Source organism: Pavona decussata, unplaced genomic scaffold (genome assembly GCF_977016875.1).
Source record: "Pavona decussata unplaced genomic scaffold, jaPavDecu1.1 SCAFFOLD_106, whole genome shotgun sequence".
In the NCBI taxonomy this organism is placed as follows: domain Eukaryota; kingdom Metazoa; phylum Cnidaria; class Anthozoa; order Scleractinia; family Agariciidae; genus Pavona; species Pavona decussata.
In genome coordinates, this window is record NW_028145520.1 from 1,094,420 (window position 1) to 1,115,407 (window position 20,988).

Here is a 20,988-nt window from a genome sequence, read left to right on the forward strand (position 1 = left end):
TCAAAGTATTTAAAAATTATGTAATTTTGTCGAAACCAAACTGGACTTTCTCTTCCATTTTCCATATGAGGTAGTAGCCCCACGCAAATTTGCGTGTATCCGCGCGGGTTTATGACGTGAGGGTGGCGCACTTTTTTCTAAAAATAGATTTTTTGATACAACACATGGGGACGCGTGGACCCCACGCTTACGGTCTCCATCCCTGACTATGGCTCCTGCTGGAGACCTTTTCTAACCATAGCGCCACGAACAGTTGTTAAAAAGTTCACGACCACCGTGACGGGCCACCGAAACCTGTCGTCTTATACCTGCCAACTTATACCTTATAAGTATAGTCTTATACCTGCCAACTTTTTCTTGCTCAAAGGCGTGAGACTTTCATCCTGGGAGTGCCAGGATTTTCGAAGACGACACGACTATATCCGAAGATTTCCGAAGACACCCGAAGATTAGATTTCCGAAGACGTTCCGAATAATTCTGAAGTTCTCAGAGATTTTGGGGAAAGTCAGCGTCATAGACTCATTTTACATGGACTTTTTGTTTCTCGTATTGGTTTGAGTTTACATATTTTTAGAAAGGGTGTCAGTTAAGCGCTGTAATAGCTCACATTTTTCAACCAGGTCGGTGAGAAATTGGTCCGTAAGCGTGAGCTGGCATGAGCCCGCAGGCGTGACACTCACGCCTAAGAAGTGAGAGTTGGCAGGTATATCATGATAGTCTCTGGATGATTATGACGAAGCGGATGAGAATGAAAAACCAAACTGATTGCAGGGCTGAAATTACGACAAAGGGCGTATTTAATTGTGCCAATATTTTGAATACGGTACAACTAGTCTTCTTCAGGACCAGAGTTACAATGAGAAAAACTAACGGCTCCTAAAAGTTTAACGTAAACAAAATAGTTAGTGATTAACTAGTGTATAGGACGTAGCGTATATAACAGTTCATAAGATACATATAGGTAAAAAATAACGGCTATAAAAAGGAGAAGGCTCGTAAGCTTGATTTCTATTTTCAGCCTGTCAGTGAGACTCGAGCTTCTGACATTCTCTCTAAATTGAACTTTAGGTTTTTTCTTGTTCTACAGTACAGTACAAAGGCAACAACGGTGAGGACAGTGAGAACTCCAGACAAGCAGATCATGACGATGAATGCACCCCTGTAACTGTACGGAGTGGAAGAACGTTCTCCTGAAAAGGAACAAAAATGGAGAAAGAATGTTGGTTTCTGAAAACTCTCAAGTCTACATATAGTTCTTACAAAAATGTTTCTTTAGGTCTTAAAATTAAACCAAACAACCAAAACATTTTCAATGCAACCAAAACATTTCTTCAATCCACTATATTTTTTTTATTCATATATGCATTGTCACACATTACATTGCTGACCTTACAGTACTTTTTTTGCTATGTCTACGGGTAGTCGCTACATACAGAGTGTTACTATTTTCATATTTTGAGTACATAATAGAACAAATACCTTCCGATGACGGTACAAATCCACTATTCGTAGATGAGAAATGGACCTGGGGAGCGTTTCACGAAAGCTCCGATTACTTACCGGGCCTCAAGACTATTTTACTTGCATAATATGTATTCATTAGTTGTTTAAAGCTACACTATTGGACAAAAATGTTGAAAAATTTTTTTTGTGGACCTACAATTAACAAATAAAGAAGCCTCGACTGTGCTCTGTTCTGTAATAAAGCACACAGAAAGCGGCTAGAGCAGAAGAAGTGAAGGGGGAAACACGAGACGTAGTCGAGTGTTTCTCCCTACCTAGCCGCTTCCTAAGTTGTTCACAACAGAACAGAGCACAGTCGAGGCTTCTTTATTTGTTTTATGATAAAGAATTCTTTTATTTCCCCACGCATTCACCCTCATTTTCAAAACAAACTTTATTTTCCAAACGAACAGAGGTGGCGTCAGCGTGCATCTGTACTCTGATAAAGGACGCTAAAATAAGCCGATCACAATCGTTGTTAGAATGGTTTGAATGATTTGATTGGTTGAACAAGACGAAAGCTGTCAAGCATGTCAAACCGAAGCATCAAAGTTAACAAACTTTGCATAGTTCAAATGCAACCTCAGCTCTTCTTCATAGTTTTTTCCATTTAAAAATCAGGATGGAAAAGTAAAATGTTTAGTGAAATCCGGTCGATTTGTGGCTCATGAAAATCTGAACGTTGTTAACATGGCAATTCGAAAACAAACTGCTTAAAGCTTGCGGCTGGTATTAAACCAACTTGCTGCGCTGTTTTGTGAATGTATGTATGTATGTATGTATGTATGTATGTATGTATGTATGTATGTATGTATGTATGTATGTATGTATGTATGTATGTATGTATGTATGTATGTATGTATGTATGTATGTATGGTGGCCGTGATGAACTGGGAGGAAAATGTTAGGATCTTAATTGTAAGCTTATTTAATATTGTATGTGTCAGGAGCCCATTACTGATGTGTGTATTTGCTAGCTAATTTAATTTTCAGTTTTCTCTATTTTTTATTTGATTTTCTACACGAAAATATTCTCGGTTTTCACGTGACGTCACCAAAGTCTAGAATTCAAAACTGGGAGGCCTACAAAATTTTTACCTTCATTCAAGGAACGATTACCTAAAAATATGTCTGTTTACAATTTCTTAGCTCGATGTCGTGCTTCCTTTTAAAAATAGAACAGTTTCAATTTCCGAGTTTCCATCGTGCGTGACATAAGGAGGACGGCCGTGACAGAGCTTTTCCGTATTTTGAAAATGACTCTTCGGGTGATTTTCAGCATTCTAAACAATTTAAGTTTGAGGAGAAATATTAATCTAAATATTCGAAAATTCACAAGGGCAAACAAGCCTCTTTTCTGGCAAAAGTGAACTCCAGATGTTTTTTCGTATTTCCGGCCGCCATGTTTGTGCCCCTCAGAGGGACACAAACATGGCGTCTCCATACTAAGCTCTATAAATTTATGTGGAACATTTTGTCAAAAAACTCGAGTACGGAATGCCGCACAGACCTGACACTTGGACAGATGCCTTATTTATTTATCCTCTATACCATGTCAATTTCATGACTTCATTCATGGAATGGTTTCGATTTTTTTTTTCAATGGCGTGACAGTGAAAACCGAGAATAGCTAACGAGCGTTTACCGTAAGCTTATCTTTTTACACTGCTAACACTTTACTTACAGTGTGACAAGCATTACCGTGGTCACCCAACAAACTTTTTTACAAGTTAGCCAATCAGGATACGCGAATTTGATTAACGGTCACGCTTCCTTGCAAAGTCCAACAGGCAAGTGAGGCAACAACGAATTATTGAAAACATGTCGTTTTGTACTTTATGAACAAGGAGGAAGATACTTGTAAAAAAAAGTTTGTTGGGTGGCCGTCGCACTGTAAGCTTATGGCATTTTTACATCTTTCGTTCAAAAAACTTGAGCCGCCCATTTTATGTTATCTTTCGTGTTTTTCGTCTCTGCTTTCGTTCTAGCTTCGTCAATTTCGGCGGTTGCATGTTTGAAAATCTCTGTTTATGTTTCTACTTGGCTCTGTGTTTTAGTGGCTAACTTCTTCGAAAACTTCACTTTCAATCACCGTGTTATTTGTACTGTTACGCACGTCTATAGCCCGTTTTCATTTTCTAGGTTATATAAGACGTCTGGGTAAAAAAACTGAAATAAATAAATAAATAAATAAATGAATAAATAAATAAAAAAAAACGAGAGAGAAGTCCAGGCATTTCACAAACGGGCTGATGGCGTGACACCGTTGCTCCGTGCATCTGTACTCTGATAAAGCACGTTGTTTCAACCAATCAGCGCGCGTGTTATATCGAAATTTTATTACAATTCAAACCCCCCCCCCCCCCCTGCCAGATTCACGTCTACGCGCACAATTCGCAATTTTCTAAACTATCTTTGTCCAAGGTTGCAGATTTTAAAATATTTGTAATCTTTTTACCAAAAAAATTGGAAAGTTTCGACACCAATCCAAAAAGATTTCCGACCCGCAAACTTGTCGAGTGTTTTGAGGGACAGAAAAGCCGTGAAACAATAAGAATTCGAATTTTGAGAAGATTTTGGGACAATGGAACTATTGTCTTGTTGCTCCATAGTTTCCTTCAGAATAGAGTCCCCCCAGTGCCATAGCATTTTTTTGCGTGTATTGCGATATTTTCGGGCTATCGAAAAAAAAAAAAAAGAGAAGATTTTGATATTTATTCTTTTATTTATTTACTTACCTAAGTTCGATTCTTTTTATCTTATTTTTTTTTATTTTTAGTTTCTTTCTTTTGTATTTATTAGCCCTTTTTTTGTTGTTTTCTTTGTTGTTTTTGTTCGGATATCGCATACGCACAAAGAGAGTCGATCCAGGAGTACTATAGACTATGATGCATTGAGGCAGAGTAGGCACCAGGCTCCGATCTCAACACTTCAACAATAATGGCGAGACGATGAGCAACTGAGGCAGGATTTGGTGGAATAGAGTGTGTGTACGGCAGCCATGTTGAAGGACTAAAACAATAGAAGATGTTTGCATAAAAATAGAATATATTTCCCAAAGGAAAATCGTTGTATTGTTTTGGTCCTCCAACATGGCCGTCGTGCACACACTCTATACGTCAAAAATAACGTTTTGTTTGGACAAAATATCTAGTGTATGCTGGGAGTCTCCGTATTCTCTGTCGTCGTTTACATTATTTCGATATAAAGTACATCGACTATGAAATAGAACTGGACGATTTGGAAGCATCAGCGCACAAGGACTAAATGACCCGGGAAATTTGTTGAGTTATCGGCGCACTATTGTTATCCCTATTGTTTCCCTTGAACAAAGACTGTATGCATAATAAATGTATGGGGCTGTGCGGAAATCTTGCCAAATCTAATATTTCTTTTCTCTTACGATTCTGTGTGACCTATTTCACCAAATCGTCCCTCAGTTGCTCATCGTCTTGCCAGCCACCATTTTTTATGCGCGCCGCCGCCATATTAGGGAGCTTAAGGTGACTCGACCCAGTTATTTTTTGGTGGTACCACTCTACTTTGAGGCTCTCTGGTATCCCCACCTTTACTTTTATCGTAAGTCTAAGACATAGAATATATAACATATAAATCAATCTACAATATAGCAAAAAAATTTTGGCGATCGGAGTAAATGTCACGTGGTTATAGTGCCACGCCCCTTTTAGGTCTGAGTCGAAATTCTGCTGTTGCCGGCTTTTTTTCGTGAGAATCTCTCCAATTCGAGAAATTTAGCGCTTTCCAAATTTAGGTCATAATTTATGTAAAAATGATAAGCAAACTTTAAACGATTATATCTAATAAACTATGAGATTTATTCTTTTATTTTGGGGATCTTTATAACAGGTGGACCCTTGCTCGTCAGCAGAAAGCTTTAGGGTCTTGTAAATGCGCCCGATTTTGAGCAAATTTAGGTCATAATTTATGTGAAAATGGTAAGCAAACTTTATACGATTATATCTAATAAACTATGAGATTTATTCCTTTATTTTAGGGATCTGTATGCTGTATCATGACAGACTCGAAACAATAGAAAACTCTCAAAGCACAAACTCAGCCAAAACGCTAAAAATCTTCAATGTTTACTCAAGTTTGGGCTTATAGAAGATAATGTCACAGTTTTTCAATGACCGTGGAATTCAGAATCTGGGGAGTTAGTTAATCAATTGTGGCCCTGAAAAAAGTTGAAGGAAAAAAAACTACGAATTTTTAAGAAAATGCTTTTTTGTGAGAAGGACTCTGAAACGCTGACAAGCGTCAACAAGTAGCTAAAACTATCATTTCTATATGTTTGCATTGCTCGAAATCGCGCGCATTTACAAGGCTCTAAAGCTTTTTGCTGATTTGCAAGGACCCATCTGTTATAAAGATCCCTAAAATAAAGGAATAAATCTCATAGTTTATTAGATATAATCGTATAAAGTTTGCTTACCATTTTCACATAAATTATGACCTAAATTTGGAAAGCGCTAAATTTCTCGAATTGGGTCTTTGCGATTTTGTTGAAACTTTGTTCAGCGCAAGGCACTAATGCGCACTATGTGTAGCCGAGAGATTCTCACGAAAAAAAGTCGGCAACAGCAGAATTTCGACTCAGACCTAAAAGGGGCGTGGCACTATAACCACGTGACATTTACTCCGATCGCCGAAATTTTTTTGCTATATTGTAGATTGATCTATATGTTATCCATTCTGTGTGTTAAACTTACGATAAAAGCAAAGGTGGGGATACCAGAGAGCCTCAAAGTAGGGTGGTACCACCAAAAAATAACTGGGTCGAGTCGCCTTAAGCAACGACGACGGCAACGTCAAAGAAAACGTCACCTGAAAAAATATATTTATTTCATTTGTGTTAATTCGCAATTATTTCAACTCGCTCAACTTTTACAAAAATAGCGAGCTATCCAGGAACCAAATTGGTAGTAGTGGCGTACAAGTTAAGAAAGAAAATGAAAAATTCACCGTCGTGCGTTCACGTTCTCCACAAAACCTTAAATGTGGTCATTTCACGTTGTTGTTTTGCAAAAAACGGCAAAGAAATGTACCAAAATGTAAAACCGATTGTTGTTGCTCATAAAACCTATTGTTTTGGGGCGTTGTCGTTGCCGTCGCCGTTGGCGTTGCTTAAGCTCCCTAATTGCTGAAATGTTGAGATCCTACTTTGCCTCAATGCATCATGGTCTATTACACTCCAGGGCCGACTATCTTTTTTGTGTGTATCAGCTATGGCACTCGTGGGCCGCAAAGAAAAAAAATTAAATTTAGTGGGGAAAAAAACGGCTAATAAATTAAAAAGAAAGAAATTAAACTAAAAATGAAAACAGAAACGAACTTAAAAACAAAACAAATAAATAACACATCTTTAAAATAAAAACTAGCGAAGTAGCAAGGAATAACGTTTCCCCGTCCTCATGACAGAATTTCAAATGTCAGTATTAAATACAGTGAAGTATTATGGATATAATTAAAATATAAAGATTGGGAGAGCATTGTTCTATGTGAAACATTTTGCACGGATAGTCAGATCAAGTTCTCTATTGCAAAGTAGCTTGATGAACAGCTTTAAAAAGCTTTGTCCATCAATGAAGTAATATATCAAACACGAGGAAGAGTGTTTCATCAGATATCCAAATACTGAGAAGTAGATTGAAAAAACGAGGCGTAGCCGAGTTTTTTTAAACGACTTCGAGGTGTTTGGATATCTGATGAAACACACTTTCGAGTGTTTGATATGGCTTCTCAAATGATCAATAATTCTTGGAGAAATTCAAGGCTAAAGTTGGCAAAATTTTATGGTAATTAGGATCACATATCCAAACCACGGTCACGGTAGTGATTTTCTTTGTTTCCTCTTGATGAATTATTAATGAGTTTGAGAATACACGATTACGGATACCTTTTAGTTTGCCGATGAAATCCACGAGATAAAAAAATATAAAAACTGCCATCCTTGAGTCCAATTCACCATGGAACTAGAGTCTAACAACAAACTACCGCTACTTGGCATGCAAATATAAAAAAGGCTGCCGATCAAAAGTCTACAGAAAACCAACCAGCCCCCTGTCTCCTTTCACATTACCAAAGTCCATTACCATAAGTCAAAGTCAGCAGATATAAGAAATCATTAGTGCAAACCATGCTGAACCACGCCTATCACCTCTGCGTCCTCTTGTCAATATTTTTTTGAGCAATGTGAAGATCTAAAAACAATGTTTTCGAAACTCCGAAACTCGAATATCCGGTGTTTAACACCTCAAAGGCCTCCGACTTGCAAGTTACTCAAAACGACAACCATTGAGAATGATGTATTAATCAGAACATGACACGGGCATACTCGAAAAAAAAAAATCCGAGTGCTCCTATCACGAGTCGAACCTAAGACCTTCCGATCACTAGTTCGGATGCTCTTCCACTGAGCTATATGAGACTCGTGGGAGCTAACAGGAGACAGACGTCTCCTGATAGGAGCACTCGAATTTTTTTCCGAGTATGCCTGTGTCATTTTCTGATTGATACATTATCCTCATTTATTCACAATTATTTCGCAATAGTTTCAGATACCTTGTTTTAATTTCGATAGACAAGACGCTGTGGGAGCGTTTACTTGGGCGCCGTTGTATTGAGAGTATCTGAGCATGCACGTTAGTTCAGTCTTTGGTGACTGGTGAACGATAAAAGGTTCGCTGAGAGTCTAAGGCATCATATTTGCAATAAACGTGATGTAGTTCGACCGAAAATGTCACGCAAACAAAATAAAACATTACTCTCTTTAATACTAAACACGTCCGATTTTGTAACCATGAGGTACATCTAAGATAATGATGGATTTTGGCGACAAAGGAGTATTTGCGGTTCCAGTGGTAATGACGAATTTTGGCGACAGAGGGGTATTTGTGCGAATACCTTCCCACCCTGAACGATTTTGGTTGCCTAGCACGTGACCAATTTCTTCCCGGTGTTTTTAGCGTGGCAATTCCTTTCTGCATCCAAACGACGGCTTCTTTCAACGTTTTGTAACATCCAAAGGGGCTTCAGTTTTGCTAAAGCCCGATGCTAAAGTTGCTATTTTGGCTTTATCCAGCGTAAAAATAAAAATGCGTTTAGCGTTGCGGTACTCAGTTGTTGTGGTATGAATATGCAAATTTTCAGAGTTTACGTTTGTTCCAATGAATCGATCTTATCGCTAACACTCGACTCCGAAGAAAAGATTTTATTTCAGATTCTACGTTTAGCGTGTCAATTAGGCGTGCCCGTGCGTTCACCTTTTTCCCTGTTTTCCCGTGGGATCACATTTTGGTTTTATCTAAGTGAACGTAAATAAAGAAATTAATTCGTCAAGCGTTGATTGCCACTTTGCATTAGCAAACTTTCAGTGTTTACATTTGTTCTGGTGAATAGATCTTATCGCTCATACTGGACCCCGAATGAAATTTATTTTCGAAGCTTTAGTTTAGTTTCCTACTTTACCCTAAGCCTTTCACCCACGGAATGGTCTTGAATCTTTAAAGTTAATTGAACGTTTTCTTTTTTATATTGCGGCCAGAGAAATGAAATGTTTTGCTCGGCTGTATGTAAATTCAGTGTTTACGGCCTGATCTTATCGATTACGTTTGACACTGAATGGGGATTTATCGAGAAGAGCCAAAAGAGCGTCTGAGGTTTTAAAATTGAAGTCGAACTTTTGGAAAAATATCCGCCCTGAAAGGAAAGTTGCCCCTTAGTTTCGTTCAATGGAAGGAGTTAGCAGACAACACACATACTAGCTGTTTTCTTTTAAGAATACGATATTCGTTGTGTTAATTTTACGTCCTTGTTTTTTGTCCCGTAATGGCGGCTTATGATGAATACATGCAGACTCGCAGACTCGGCCAACATGTAGCGCACGCGCAGTAGATCACTGCGTTTTGGCGTATACGAAGAAATCCTATTTTATAACTTGGTGCTCCGCCCAAGTAAAAAGTTTGGTACATATTTCCATTCATTAGTGAGCATGATTATGACCATGGAATTTACCTTGCTTATGCATAAGCAAATTGATGTTTTTCGGTTATTGTTCCATGATCATCTAGATGTTTTAATACAAAGTATCATATTTATGTGCAGGTCTTACCGTGGGTTGCTGGTGCTTTTCCTAGAGTTATGACCAGGTTTCTCTCAGTCACTGTGCTGGGGATTTTAGTGCTGTATACTGTGGTCTTTACTGTACTGGGAATCGTTGTACTGCTGAATTCGTTATCTGCAACGAAAGAGAACTACTCTATTACCAAACTAATATCCCTTCTCGTATAGATCAGGGCCAAAAAAACAAGATTTCCAAACTCTCCGCGTTTGCAATACAATAATAATGAGAACAATGGAAGAGTGGGGAATTGAAAGCCATAAGACAATTTATATGTTTCTAGATCGCTTGATTCTATTCCGGGTTTTTAGATACAGTTCAAGCTCTATTAAGCGGTCACCCTCAGGGAATGGCTAAGTGACAGCTTAATACAGTTTGCACAGCATACACGTCAAAATTACACAGTTTATGCACAAAACGCTCACAAAATCACTTACTTGGTAAAGAAACTGAAGCGATAATATGGTATGACAAGAAGAACATTGGAGAGAAACGGACCAATAAAACACTGATGTCAAAATCCTACAGGTCGTTAGAAATTTTAATTGGCTGGTATGCTATTTGTGACCGTGTTTGAGTGGCTTACTTTCACAAAGTGACCGCTTAAAACAGGTCAAGACAATAGAAACAGCTCGTTGGGACTTAGGCCTGATCCACACTTATGCGTTTTCAAAAGTGTTCGTTTTCATCTCGGCGAAAACAAAGCAAAATATTTTCATCCACATTGCGTTTTCGTATCGTTTTCACCTATCCACACTATTAAAAACGCTTGAAAACGATGAAACGACTGGGACCTGGGATTGCGCAAGTGTTAACATCACATCCGCCATCTTGGATAGATGCTTTTTCGTCAACGTTTTCAAAACTCTCCGTTTTCACCTGTCCACATTAGAACGAAGTGTTTTTAAAAGAATGCGTTTTCAAAAGTCTCCACTTTTGAAACCGTTTATGAAAGTCTCCGTTTTCATCGGCGTTTCCGGCCTTTTTAGTGTGGATGATAGGCAAAAACGCATTAAAAAGTATGCGTTTTCAAACGAAAACGCATTAGCGTGGATGGAGCCTTAGTAAGGGTAACCGCGACCGCTTAAAAGAGGTGACCGTTAAATAGAGGTCAAAATAAAAGTAATTAAGGGAAGTAACTTTCGGAACTTTGGCAACTGAACGCTCAATAGAGCGTGTTCGCTTAATCAGTACAGGTTCAGCTGCAGTTGGTACTTGGAAAAAAGAAATTAAAAGCGAACGCGAAAATAAAACGCTTGGAGACCCGTGCGTTAGTTTTGCAGTATTATTCAATATTTAGCCGTCCTTAGACAGGATTCGCAGGTTTTCCTTAGAAATACGACATTTTAACGGGTAAACACGCAATCTCCGAGGTACAACACCTACCATTCTCACTCTATGCAATCTTTTGCCAATAACTTCATTACGAAATTCTCTGACCTCATGCAAGATGTTGCCAACTTCTAATTTCACTTGTACTATAATAAAATTAAGCCCCCACCCCATAAATGCACTTACTTTCACAAAGTCTTGTTTCGCTCATCCTCACAAACAAACATTTAGAAGTTGAACTAAAGAAGGATAGAGAACGAAGCCTCATGCTTACCCACGATATCTCCCAGAAACACAGCACTTGTATGACATGTTCGAATGTTATTGGAGCCAGACAACTCGTACAACAGACAGTACACATTCGCCATTTTGCTGGTGTAATTTGTTATTCTAAAATACAGGTTTTTTTCCTGTAAATCAAAGTCCAGAGTTACCCTGTTCTTGTACAAACCCTCGTGGTTTCTGTCGAACACTTTGTCTAATTCTCCTTTGGGGTTTGCAGCTGCTACTTTTATCATTTCCTCCTCAACTGGCCTGAATAACGCCCTAACTGTGATGCGTAACAGTTCACTCGAGTTTGCCTCTGGTAGAAGTTTCCAGCATATAGTGACGCTATCACCTTGTGAAGCATACATGGCGTGAGGGCTGGGGCACAAATCGGCAATACATACAGCTGAAGTTACATAAAGAATGATTCGTTAGCTATAAGGTAAATTATACATCTAAAAACCTTAAACATCATGTGAAAAATAAAAAAGCGAAACTGCAAAGGCCAGAATACTGATGCTTCGATGTTTTTTGAAAGCACCACAGCCGTACAAACACGTTTGTTTTTATACATTTTGCTTTTCGACAAACTGGTTATGTTGCAAAACGTTCTTTTTGCCCTGTCAGTGATGAGATTTGGATTACACGATTTAGCAGATCTTACTCAATTTCAACCACCTGATTTGAACCTGATTGCAATTTGGTAAACCTCTCATTGTGTGGTCCTTTCTGTGCACTGAGAGAAAATTTAATAAAGGCAAACCAAAAAATTTACTCGAAACGGCGTGTCTCGCAACTTTTCTTTTGGTCAGCTGCTACAACACAGCTCAAAATCTACTGCGGTTTGCATGACAAAAAACCTCAACAGAAGTGCTCTCTCTGGTTTGGTATCCGTCTTCGGGTCCAGCGCAAACCAACGTCCTGTAGATTACGTTATCTAACGAGTGATTCCCTTGAACATTAAGTTATTTAAAGGGGAAGTATCACGCAAATCTGACGGTCATTTCAAAACCTAAAAATGTTTGTCTGTCAGCAGAAACAACGAAATAATTGTCAAGTTTGTTATAAATTATTCACCCCAGTGCATTAAAACTGTCGATTAGTGCCTCTGGCCAGAGACAGAGTAGGCTGGTATGGATTGAAACTTGAAAAATGTTAGGCTAATGTTTTTCAAGTTCTCGCATTTTTGTTTTCAAAATGCGCTAGAACAGATCACGAGTTGTTTCTTTCAAGAATTAAGTTGATTTCTTTTCTCTAGTCATTCTAGAATTATTTGGCAGCTGACTGAAGGTCTTATTTCATCATTTTTAACAAAAGGGTATCAAAAACCCCATGATACTTCCCCTTTAAGTATGTAATATGACTGATATATCTTTTCTGGGGAACTGACAAGCAGGGGGGGGGGGGGGGGAGGAGGGGGTGGGAATAAGAGCACCAGTTATGAAAGCTATAGAGGCATACAGTTTATATATTTTCAATAATGTGAAAGTCCTAAGATATATTTTTAGAGTACGGATGTGTATTGTTTGGTTCTGTTTTAATTATTCAGTGTTATTATTATAACGGAAGGACTTGACTGTACACTGTTATGTATGTGCTCTGAGAGTGGCTAGTTAATTGAGGACAATACTGTTGTAAACACCAAACGACTTACTCATGAAAAGGCCTACAAAGACAATACCAGAGGAAAGTGTCACAAACTTGATCTTCTCCATGTTAGTCGGACTGCAGTTTTCCTTCAAATAAAATCAGATCAGAATAAATTTGTATGCCTCTGTGAAGATGTGATAGATAAAATGGATACAAGAACAGGGCCTCTCGTGTAAAGAAGAGACTCCATAGGTTGCATACAGAAGAGTGCTCGGGATGGAAAGACATTTGCACAAGTGAGCATGTTGAAGGCTTAGCGTATGATGTCGTCATACGAAAGACGGCATCACAAGGTTTGGTTACCATGGAAACAGTGATATGTTTGTTCAGTTATGAGGCGTAAAGCAGGAGCAGACAACATTTACCCGAGGCAAAAGGAATTCAGAAAAAAGAATTACTTTGTCCTGCCTCAACAGTTTGGTGTTTTGTGGTAGCTACCAAAGATAACTTGGGGTACGTTCGATTGACCCTATTCCGGAATAGGAATACTTACAACGATGACAAAAAATCCCTCAAAAGAGGTTTTAGGAGTTACTGGAGTACGAAATGGCTCTTAAATTACCATGTGTCAGTGCATGTTTGCAGAAATGGCTTTCCAAATTACTTAAAAAGAGAAACTATTCCGCTTATTCCTATTCCAGAATACAGTCAATCGAACGCAACCTTGGTTACTTCTTGTCACGGGAATGCTACTAGGGAGCTTAAGCACAGACGTTCGTGAGCCACGGACGGCAACCGGAAGTTGAAATTTTTCCTTTTTGGAGCGTTTTGACGCCATCACGTTTGTAACATCAAGCAACAGACGTCCAACAAGAGCTTTCTCCATCCGTTATGAGGAGCAAAAACGCGCCAAAAAAAGAAACATTTGACTCCCGAATAGCTCGCGAACGTCTGTCCTTAAGCTCCTTTTAAATAACTCATTTGGCACTTTAACTGATCCTGGCCGTGCGGATTCAGCCGTCAGGGCTATTTTATGCAGAAAAGCAAATTGTTCCATTCGTGAGATAAATGCAAACCAAATGCAAACCACGGAACACTGACTTTCAGCAAATAACGAGCAGCTTGAAGGATATCTCTGTTTCATAAAATAAATTTACGTGGCGATCAACATACACAAACATTTGTATCCAAGGCGTTGAATAATTTGTACAAATAAAAATATTAGAGAAAAAGAACATCGGACGGTTAATGTTTTCCTAGAACAAAGAAAATAAAGACAAGATGAAAAAATGCCTTAGTAGATAGTCTAACTATAAAAATTAATATCTACTACTGTTACTTACACATTTACTAATTTGCAACAGGAGAACAAAGAACGAAAACAAAACAAAACCTAAAATATAATAAAATAAGAATCACGGAAAGTCAGAACAGGTTCAAATTCCAAATTCCACTGAATTGTTTTAGTGATGTCATTTTTATTTTCTTCATTGATGTTACTCCTGGTTTTCCACGGCGAAAATAGAGGAATTGTATTTTATACCACGCACCGGTGCAATATTTTCATGCTTTTAGAACTTTACATTTAGGGATATTTTTCAAAAGTGATGCTTGAGATGAATGCGTGGAGCAAGAAGTCCAAACTTTCCAGGTCTAACCACAGGTAGCCCAAGCTCGAAATATGAGCGCTAGTTACGCAACAGTTGAAAAATATAAGGATTTGTATGGGAGGAAAACGGTTTATTTTGGAGGCTAAAAATATGAACGAATTTTTAAATAAAAATCACCCAAAAATTCGTTCATATTTTTAGCCTCTAAAATAAACCGTTTTTCTCCCATCCAAATCCTTATATTTTTCAACCGTTGCGTAACTAGCGCTCATATTTCGAGCTTGGGCTACCTGTGGTGTAACTCCTTAGCAAAATTTTTTCCGGAATTGTAACTTACATGAAATTCATTAGGGATACAAAGTCACATTTTTACAAGATTCAAACGGTAATATCAAATCTAAGAAAAAATTATGTTTAAACAAAACATCATGGCATATCATGTGAGAGCAAATTTTCGCGCAGCGGACAGTTCATGACGAGTCGCACGAATCATCAGGTATTTTTTTGTTACAAACGAGACGGTTTTCAAGGAATAATATAATTAATTGGGTAAAATTGTTTCAAAAAAATGTTATCTTATAAATAAAAATAATGGCTGTTACTGTTCTTCCGAATCATACATGGCGTGGAGTTTAATTGAGGTTTGGTACCGGTTGACAGTGGCAGTAGAGTAAAATGTACTCACCGTTGGTTGTTCAGATCTGAGATCTGTAAGACCAGTGGAGCTGAAAACACAATAGGTTAAATACTTGAGTTGATAGCAAAACGTACACTTGAGAAATACATGTCTGAATGTGGTCAGCCTGATAAACTGATACTCATGTCATTGCGTGCAGTGTCATATGGGTTCAAAGATCCCATGTCAACATCAAGTTACCGTTTGAGCTGAAAAAAAAAAAAACTGCCATGTTACATTTTAATCCCTTTATAATCCCTGAACGTTGAAAGGATTGATTTTAAAGGCAACGTATTTCGTCAAATTAATAATAATCAAATAATAATAATAAAAGAAAAACCATTTGCTGGTGCTGTGGACACTTGGACTTTGTATTGTTCCAATTAGCGAAATAATAACGCTCCTGAGTGTTATGTAACACTGTGGGTGTGCATAGAGTATGGTCTACAGACATAAGTCATGACTACAGCAGTTGGAGCCGAATAAAGTAACTTTGCCAAGTTGCGCGCCATGCCCACCTACGGCTTTGGCAACTGATTTCTAATAAATGCTGTTTGTGCACCACACACACAATATAATTTTTCTCAGTAATACTTTCATTTTTTTCTGCGTGTATTGTTAATGGGATTTTAAGTGCACTTTGTTTTGATTATTGAGTTTATGGTGAAAAACATATTTTCCCTAAAATATTCGTCATGCATTCACGTTTAATGTATGTATGATAAATAAACATGTAAATTACGCCATGGTTCACCTTCTTTGCAGTGTTATTGGCGGCAGCAGCAGTTTTGGCCTTTCGAGTCACTGTGTTGGCACAGGAAAGCTTTATTAAATGAACAGTACAAAGACACGTTCATTTTTTATAGGGTACAATGTTTTGCTCATTAAATCTTGTCACTAGGCCGCAGGGTTTGCTGACGTTCTCTTCAGACTCTTCACATTGCATAAAAGGGACATCGCTGTTGCTCACGGCGACACTGAAGGGAAACATTTCGTTTGCAAATGGGTAAAACGAAGATAAATCCATGTGACCAGGGCAGGATTTTTTTGGAAGATTTTAGATAACTTACTCACAAAAGAATTATTTTTTCCCATAGAAGAAAGCTTTGAAGAAGGGCAACAGTTACACAACGGTGTAAAGACGACACGAGGTTAAGTCTTTATGTGTTTGGTGTGTTTGCAATGTCCTTTATTTTGAAGACAAAATTACCCAATCAATTTCCATTGTTCGCCAGTGATAAGGACACTCTATGGCGGCCCAAATGGCGACAGGCTTGGACTTTTTCCCACTAAGCCGAAACATGTCGAGACTTGACAGATAAAACTGATGCAAATTATCTTTCTCTCAACGTGTCTGACACGTGAACGTCAACGTTTTCACGCAAGGTAGTTTATTGACCAAAATAAACATTTATAGACTGGAACTGTGCTGTCTAATTTGAGAGTTCCGATGGTGACATTTATAACAACAAGACCATGCAAATTCTTCGGTTTTCATAAGGATGTGCAACAGAGCTACATTCTATTTTCGAGCAGCTTGAAGGAAACTTCTGTTTCATAAAATAAATTTACGTGACGAACAACATATACAAACATTTATATTTAAGATGTTGAATAATTCGTACAAATAAAAATATTAAAGGGAATGAAGATCGGCTAATATTTTCCTAGAACAAAGAAAATAAAAATAAGATGGAAAAATGCCTTAGATAGTACTAACTATAAAAAATTACACTTTAATACTATTATTTACGCATTTACTAACTTCTGACGGGAGAACAAAAAACGAAAACAAAATCAAACCTAAAAATAATAAAATAAGAATCACGGGAAAGTCATAGAACAGGTTCAAATTCCAAATTCCACTGAATTGTTTTAGTGATGTCATTTACATTTTCTTCACTGATGTTACTCCCGGTTTTCCACGACGAAAAAAGAGGAATTATATTTTATGCCAGGTACCAGTGCAATATTTTCATGCTCTATGAACTTTAAAGCACCCATGACCTCTGCGGTACCCGTTCAAGCCGTTTAGGCGTTCTTTTCGCAACTGCTTGAGTTGCGTTTACTACTGCGAAGATCACTCACTTATTCATTCTTTGTTCCGCAGTTTGAATAGTTCGAGAGTAGTAGAGTAACTAATCGATGACATCAATGAGTAATCAATAGGTAATCGATGGGCAATCAGGTGATTAGTCATTGATTATTGCCAATGATCAATGAGTAATCGATGAATAATCGATAGGCCACAAAACTTTCAGTCACCGATTGGTCATTGATTGCATTGATTAGTCATTACGACATCAATTAGTCATCGATGATTAATAATCGAAAATAAAGAAATATAAACAACTTCTTCAAGGTACATGTCACAATGGAAACTTTATTTAACCTACAACGATAGCCCGTGTACAGCCGCCCCCTCCCCTCAGGAACACAGGCTACTACAACCACGGCATCTGAAGTATCAGACTCGTTTATTTCAGTGGCACGCTGCTAATGTTCAAGGTACATTTAGCGACCAGCGGGAGTCGTGTTTCGCCTCTCACCTTTTTTATATTATCTGCAGCATAATAATATATGTGTAATCAATGAGTAATCGATGGGTAATTAATAGCATCAATGAATAATCAATGACATCGATGAGTAATCGATAAGCAACAAAATTTTATGTTCATCGTTTAGATATCGATTACCCATTAATCATAGCCAATAATCAATGACTAATCAGTTGATTACTCATTGATCATCGATCAGTTACGTCTGGTAATAAGAGCCCAGGTTTAAGGGTGGGAATGGGAGGAAGTCCTCCCCCTTCCTCCCCTGGATCCGCCACTGCATTTTCTTGTGGGCTAAATGTCTGGTTTGTCAGTATTATTTGTACGGTTACTTTGGGGATGTAAGACCCCGGATAAAAAAACTTGGGTATGGCTAACCCCTACAGAAAATAAATCAGACAGTCAAATGTTTATATCCTGAGGTAGTAACAACCTTAAAATTACAGCCAAATTATAAAATTTATCTGTCGGTGTGGTCGCGTGATGTCGAGGTTAATTGAAATAGCTGTATCATACTTTACGTATGCAGAATGTGTACAGAACAATACACGTAAGGCCCATTTCAAATAAGTCGTAACGCCCGTTGAACCTTAAAAATAAGTCCCACAACAGCAAGTATATAAGCACATCATTAAAAATAGTATCATAACCCCAAATACATTCCTGTACTGGCATTAGGGACTGGCCAAAAAGTAGAGGGTGGGGTGGGCCGGGGCATTTGAATATGTGGATTAAAAAAAAAAAAAAACATGTCCCACCCCCTCCTTTTGGCGCAAAACTGGCTGACCCACCCCTAAATGAAGGTTGAAATTACATGACCCACCCCCTTTTAAACATGGATTTTTTGTTGTTGTTTTTCCTTGCAACACCACGTGGAGTCTCACACTTCCTCAGAAGACAGTGACGATGCCATGAAAAACAACTCCGTGCTTGTTATCGCCATTCATATTTATCTAACAAGTGGCATATCATGTTTCAGGGCACTGGATACAAGTGGTGGGCCCAAAAAGAATTTCCAGAGCTGAAAAATGGCTAGTAGACCTCTCTTGCAATAATGTCACGCAACCGGACGGTTCATTCCCCCGCGTAGAACAGATCAATTTTGAGCAAACCGAACATCTCCCCAAAACGCTAAATGACGCAGAAAACTCGTTGCCTGGCAAGACAAAAGGCACAAAGAAGAAGTCTAATCACCAAAGCGTGATTCCCGAAAAACCTTGTGCAGCGGGCTTGACACAAGTTCTTTGATGTTGTCAAATGCCTGGTCGAGAATGTCCGACCAGTAGAAATCATGTTCCTTTCTGGTTAACTCTCGCAATGGTGCTGAGACGTCTGATAGCTTCGGCAGGAACTTTGCTAAGTACTAATTGGTCATCCCCAGGATCCGTCTGACGCCTTGCACATCAGTTGGCTTGGTCAGATTGGTGATTGCATCAACTTTGGAGGGGTCCGCCTTTACTCCGTGGGCAGTGAGTAGATGACCAATGTACGGCATGGACGTTTGCTTGAGGGCAATCTTTGTTTCCTTTAACTTGATTCCACGCTCGCGACACCGGGTAAGCAAGGCCTCTAGCTTGGTGTCGTGGTCTTTTACTGCATCGACAACCGACTCCTCGTTGCCAATTATAAGGAGGTCGTCTGCTAGGGTCCTGACTCCGCCAAGTCCCTCAATGGCTTGGTCTAGTCTACGTCTAGGCGGCGCTGGAAAATTTCTCCTGCGGGAGAAATTCCGAAAGGCATTCTGGTCCAATTGTAGCGACCAAAGGGAGCATTGAAGGTGGTCAGAATAGACGAGTCTTGGTCTAACTTCACCTGCCAGTAACCGTTCTTACAGTCCAGCTTAGTGAACACTTTTGCATTTGCTAGGTCTGGAGGGACTTCTTCAATCGTCGGGATTGGGTAATGGCATCGCTTTAAAGCCTTGTTCAGTGGCTGTGGGTCAAGGCAGAGTCTTATCTTGCCGTTGCTCTTCTTGCTCACTACTATTGCGCTCACAGCGCATGCTAGCGCGTGAGCAAGTAAAAAACGAACAATTTACGCAAAACTAAAGTCATGATTAAGGCCACTAGGACTAACAGTTCCATATTTGAAAATCAACCGCATCTCCTGCAATTTCTCAGATCTCCGAGTGTATGGTTCCCTTGGTTGAAATGGGCGGGAACAGGAAGGCCATTTCTCCCGTTGATGACATCTCTACGGTGCTCCCTGGATCTGTCCGCCAACCTACGACCAGTCTCCTCGATATAAACTGCCGATGGACATTTGGTGCATGTTAAACAGTAAACCACGTTGTCTGTGATGCAGGAATAATGTCCTGTGACATTAATCTGCCCTTTGGGTGTTGTTATTGTGGGAGACAGATTGACGTGGGGACATGTACGGCAAACGTTCCTGTCACAAGGGAAGGTTCCTGGTAGTTGGTTCAAAGGGTTTTGAGGTAAGCTGCTTCTGACTAGCAAATCCTTCAGATTCTTTGCTCGCCTGAAAGCCCTCAGTGGTGGTTTATTGAAGATATTGGCGGTCGTGCTGTCTTCATGAAGGATCTAGAAGTTCCTTGAAATGATTTTAACGGCAACCAGTTTTCTTGGATAGAAAGTGGTGACAAATGGAACTCTAGTTCTAAACGTGTTTAAAACGCGTTTTAAATGCCTTGAAAAACGCGTTCGAAACATGTTCAAAAAGCGTTCGAAATACGTTTAAAATGTGTTCAAAAACCATTTTAATGGAACGCGTTCAAAACGCGTCCCAAAAGTGTTCGAAACGCATTGAAAACGCTTTTAAAAATTGTTCGAAACGCGGTCAAAGCGTGTTGATAGCGTTCAAAACGCGTTTAAAAGCCGTTCCAAAGGTGTTCAGCACGTGTTGAAACAAATTCAAAGCGTGTTCAAAGTGCACTGAAAACGAGTTCTGAACCCGTTCCAAACGGGTTAAAAATTCGTTCAAAAAGCGTTTAAAACGCGTTCCAAATGCGTGGAAATCGAGCTCGCACGCTTTAAAAACGCATTGAAACTGCAATCTAAAAGCGTTTAAAACGCGTCGAAAACGCGTAGAAAACGAATGCGAAACGCGGCTTAAAACGAAACGCATTGCAGGTTCGTTCGAAACGGATTCAAAACCCGTAAAAAACGCGTATAAATAGTTGGAATCGCGTTCAAAACGCGTTTAAATCGCGTTCAAATTACTTATAAAACGCGTGCGAAACGCATTCCAAATGTCTTAAAAAGGTGTTCAAAAAACGGATTCAAAACCCGTAAAAAAATCGCGTTCAAATTGCTTATAAAACGCGTGCGAAACGCATTCCAAATGTCTTA

At 38.9% G+C, this 20,988-nt stretch overlaps 1 protein-coding gene across 2 annotated transcripts; it reads right to left on the reverse strand.

Moving 5' to 3' along the window:
• Positions 1-775: 775 nt before the first annotated feature.
• On the reverse strand, positions 776-15,283 carry LOC146471132 (uncharacterized). 2 transcript variants are annotated; one of them, XM_085121184.1, is made up of 5 exons: positions 15,129-15,283; positions 12,898-12,979; positions 11,251-11,649; positions 9,636-9,761; positions 776-1,191 (listed from the first exon to the last, which is right to left on the reverse strand). In XM_085121184.1, the coding sequence occupies exons 2-5, from the start codon at positions 12,956-12,958 to the stop codon at positions 1,016-1,018; spliced, it is 762 nt and encodes a 253-aa protein (XP_084977310.1). In that variant the 5' UTR covers positions 12,959-12,979; positions 15,129-15,283; the 3' UTR covers positions 776-1,015. The 2 variants fall into 2 exon arrangements, with proteins under 2 accessions (XP_084977310.1, XP_084977311.1); XM_085121185.1 differs by lacking the exon at positions 15,129-15,283 and adding an exon at positions 13,259-13,349.
• Positions 15,284-20,988: the final 5,705 nt, after the last annotated feature.

Bases quoted from the DNA above. Each gene is read 5' to 3' on its own strand.
- LOC146471132 (XM_085121184.1), bottom strand. From the start codon at position 12,958: ATGGAGAAGATCAAGTTTGTGACACTTTCCTCTGGTATTGTCTTTGTA. The intron at 11,650-12,897 runs GTAAGTCGTTTG...ATGTAACTTCAG, and splicing joins CTTTGTAGGCCTTTTCATGA to CTGTATGTATTGCCGATTTG. The intron at 1,192-9,635 runs GTAAGACCTGCA...GTTCCTTTTCAG, and splicing joins AAAAGCACCAGCAACCCACG to GAGAACGTTCTTCCACTCCG.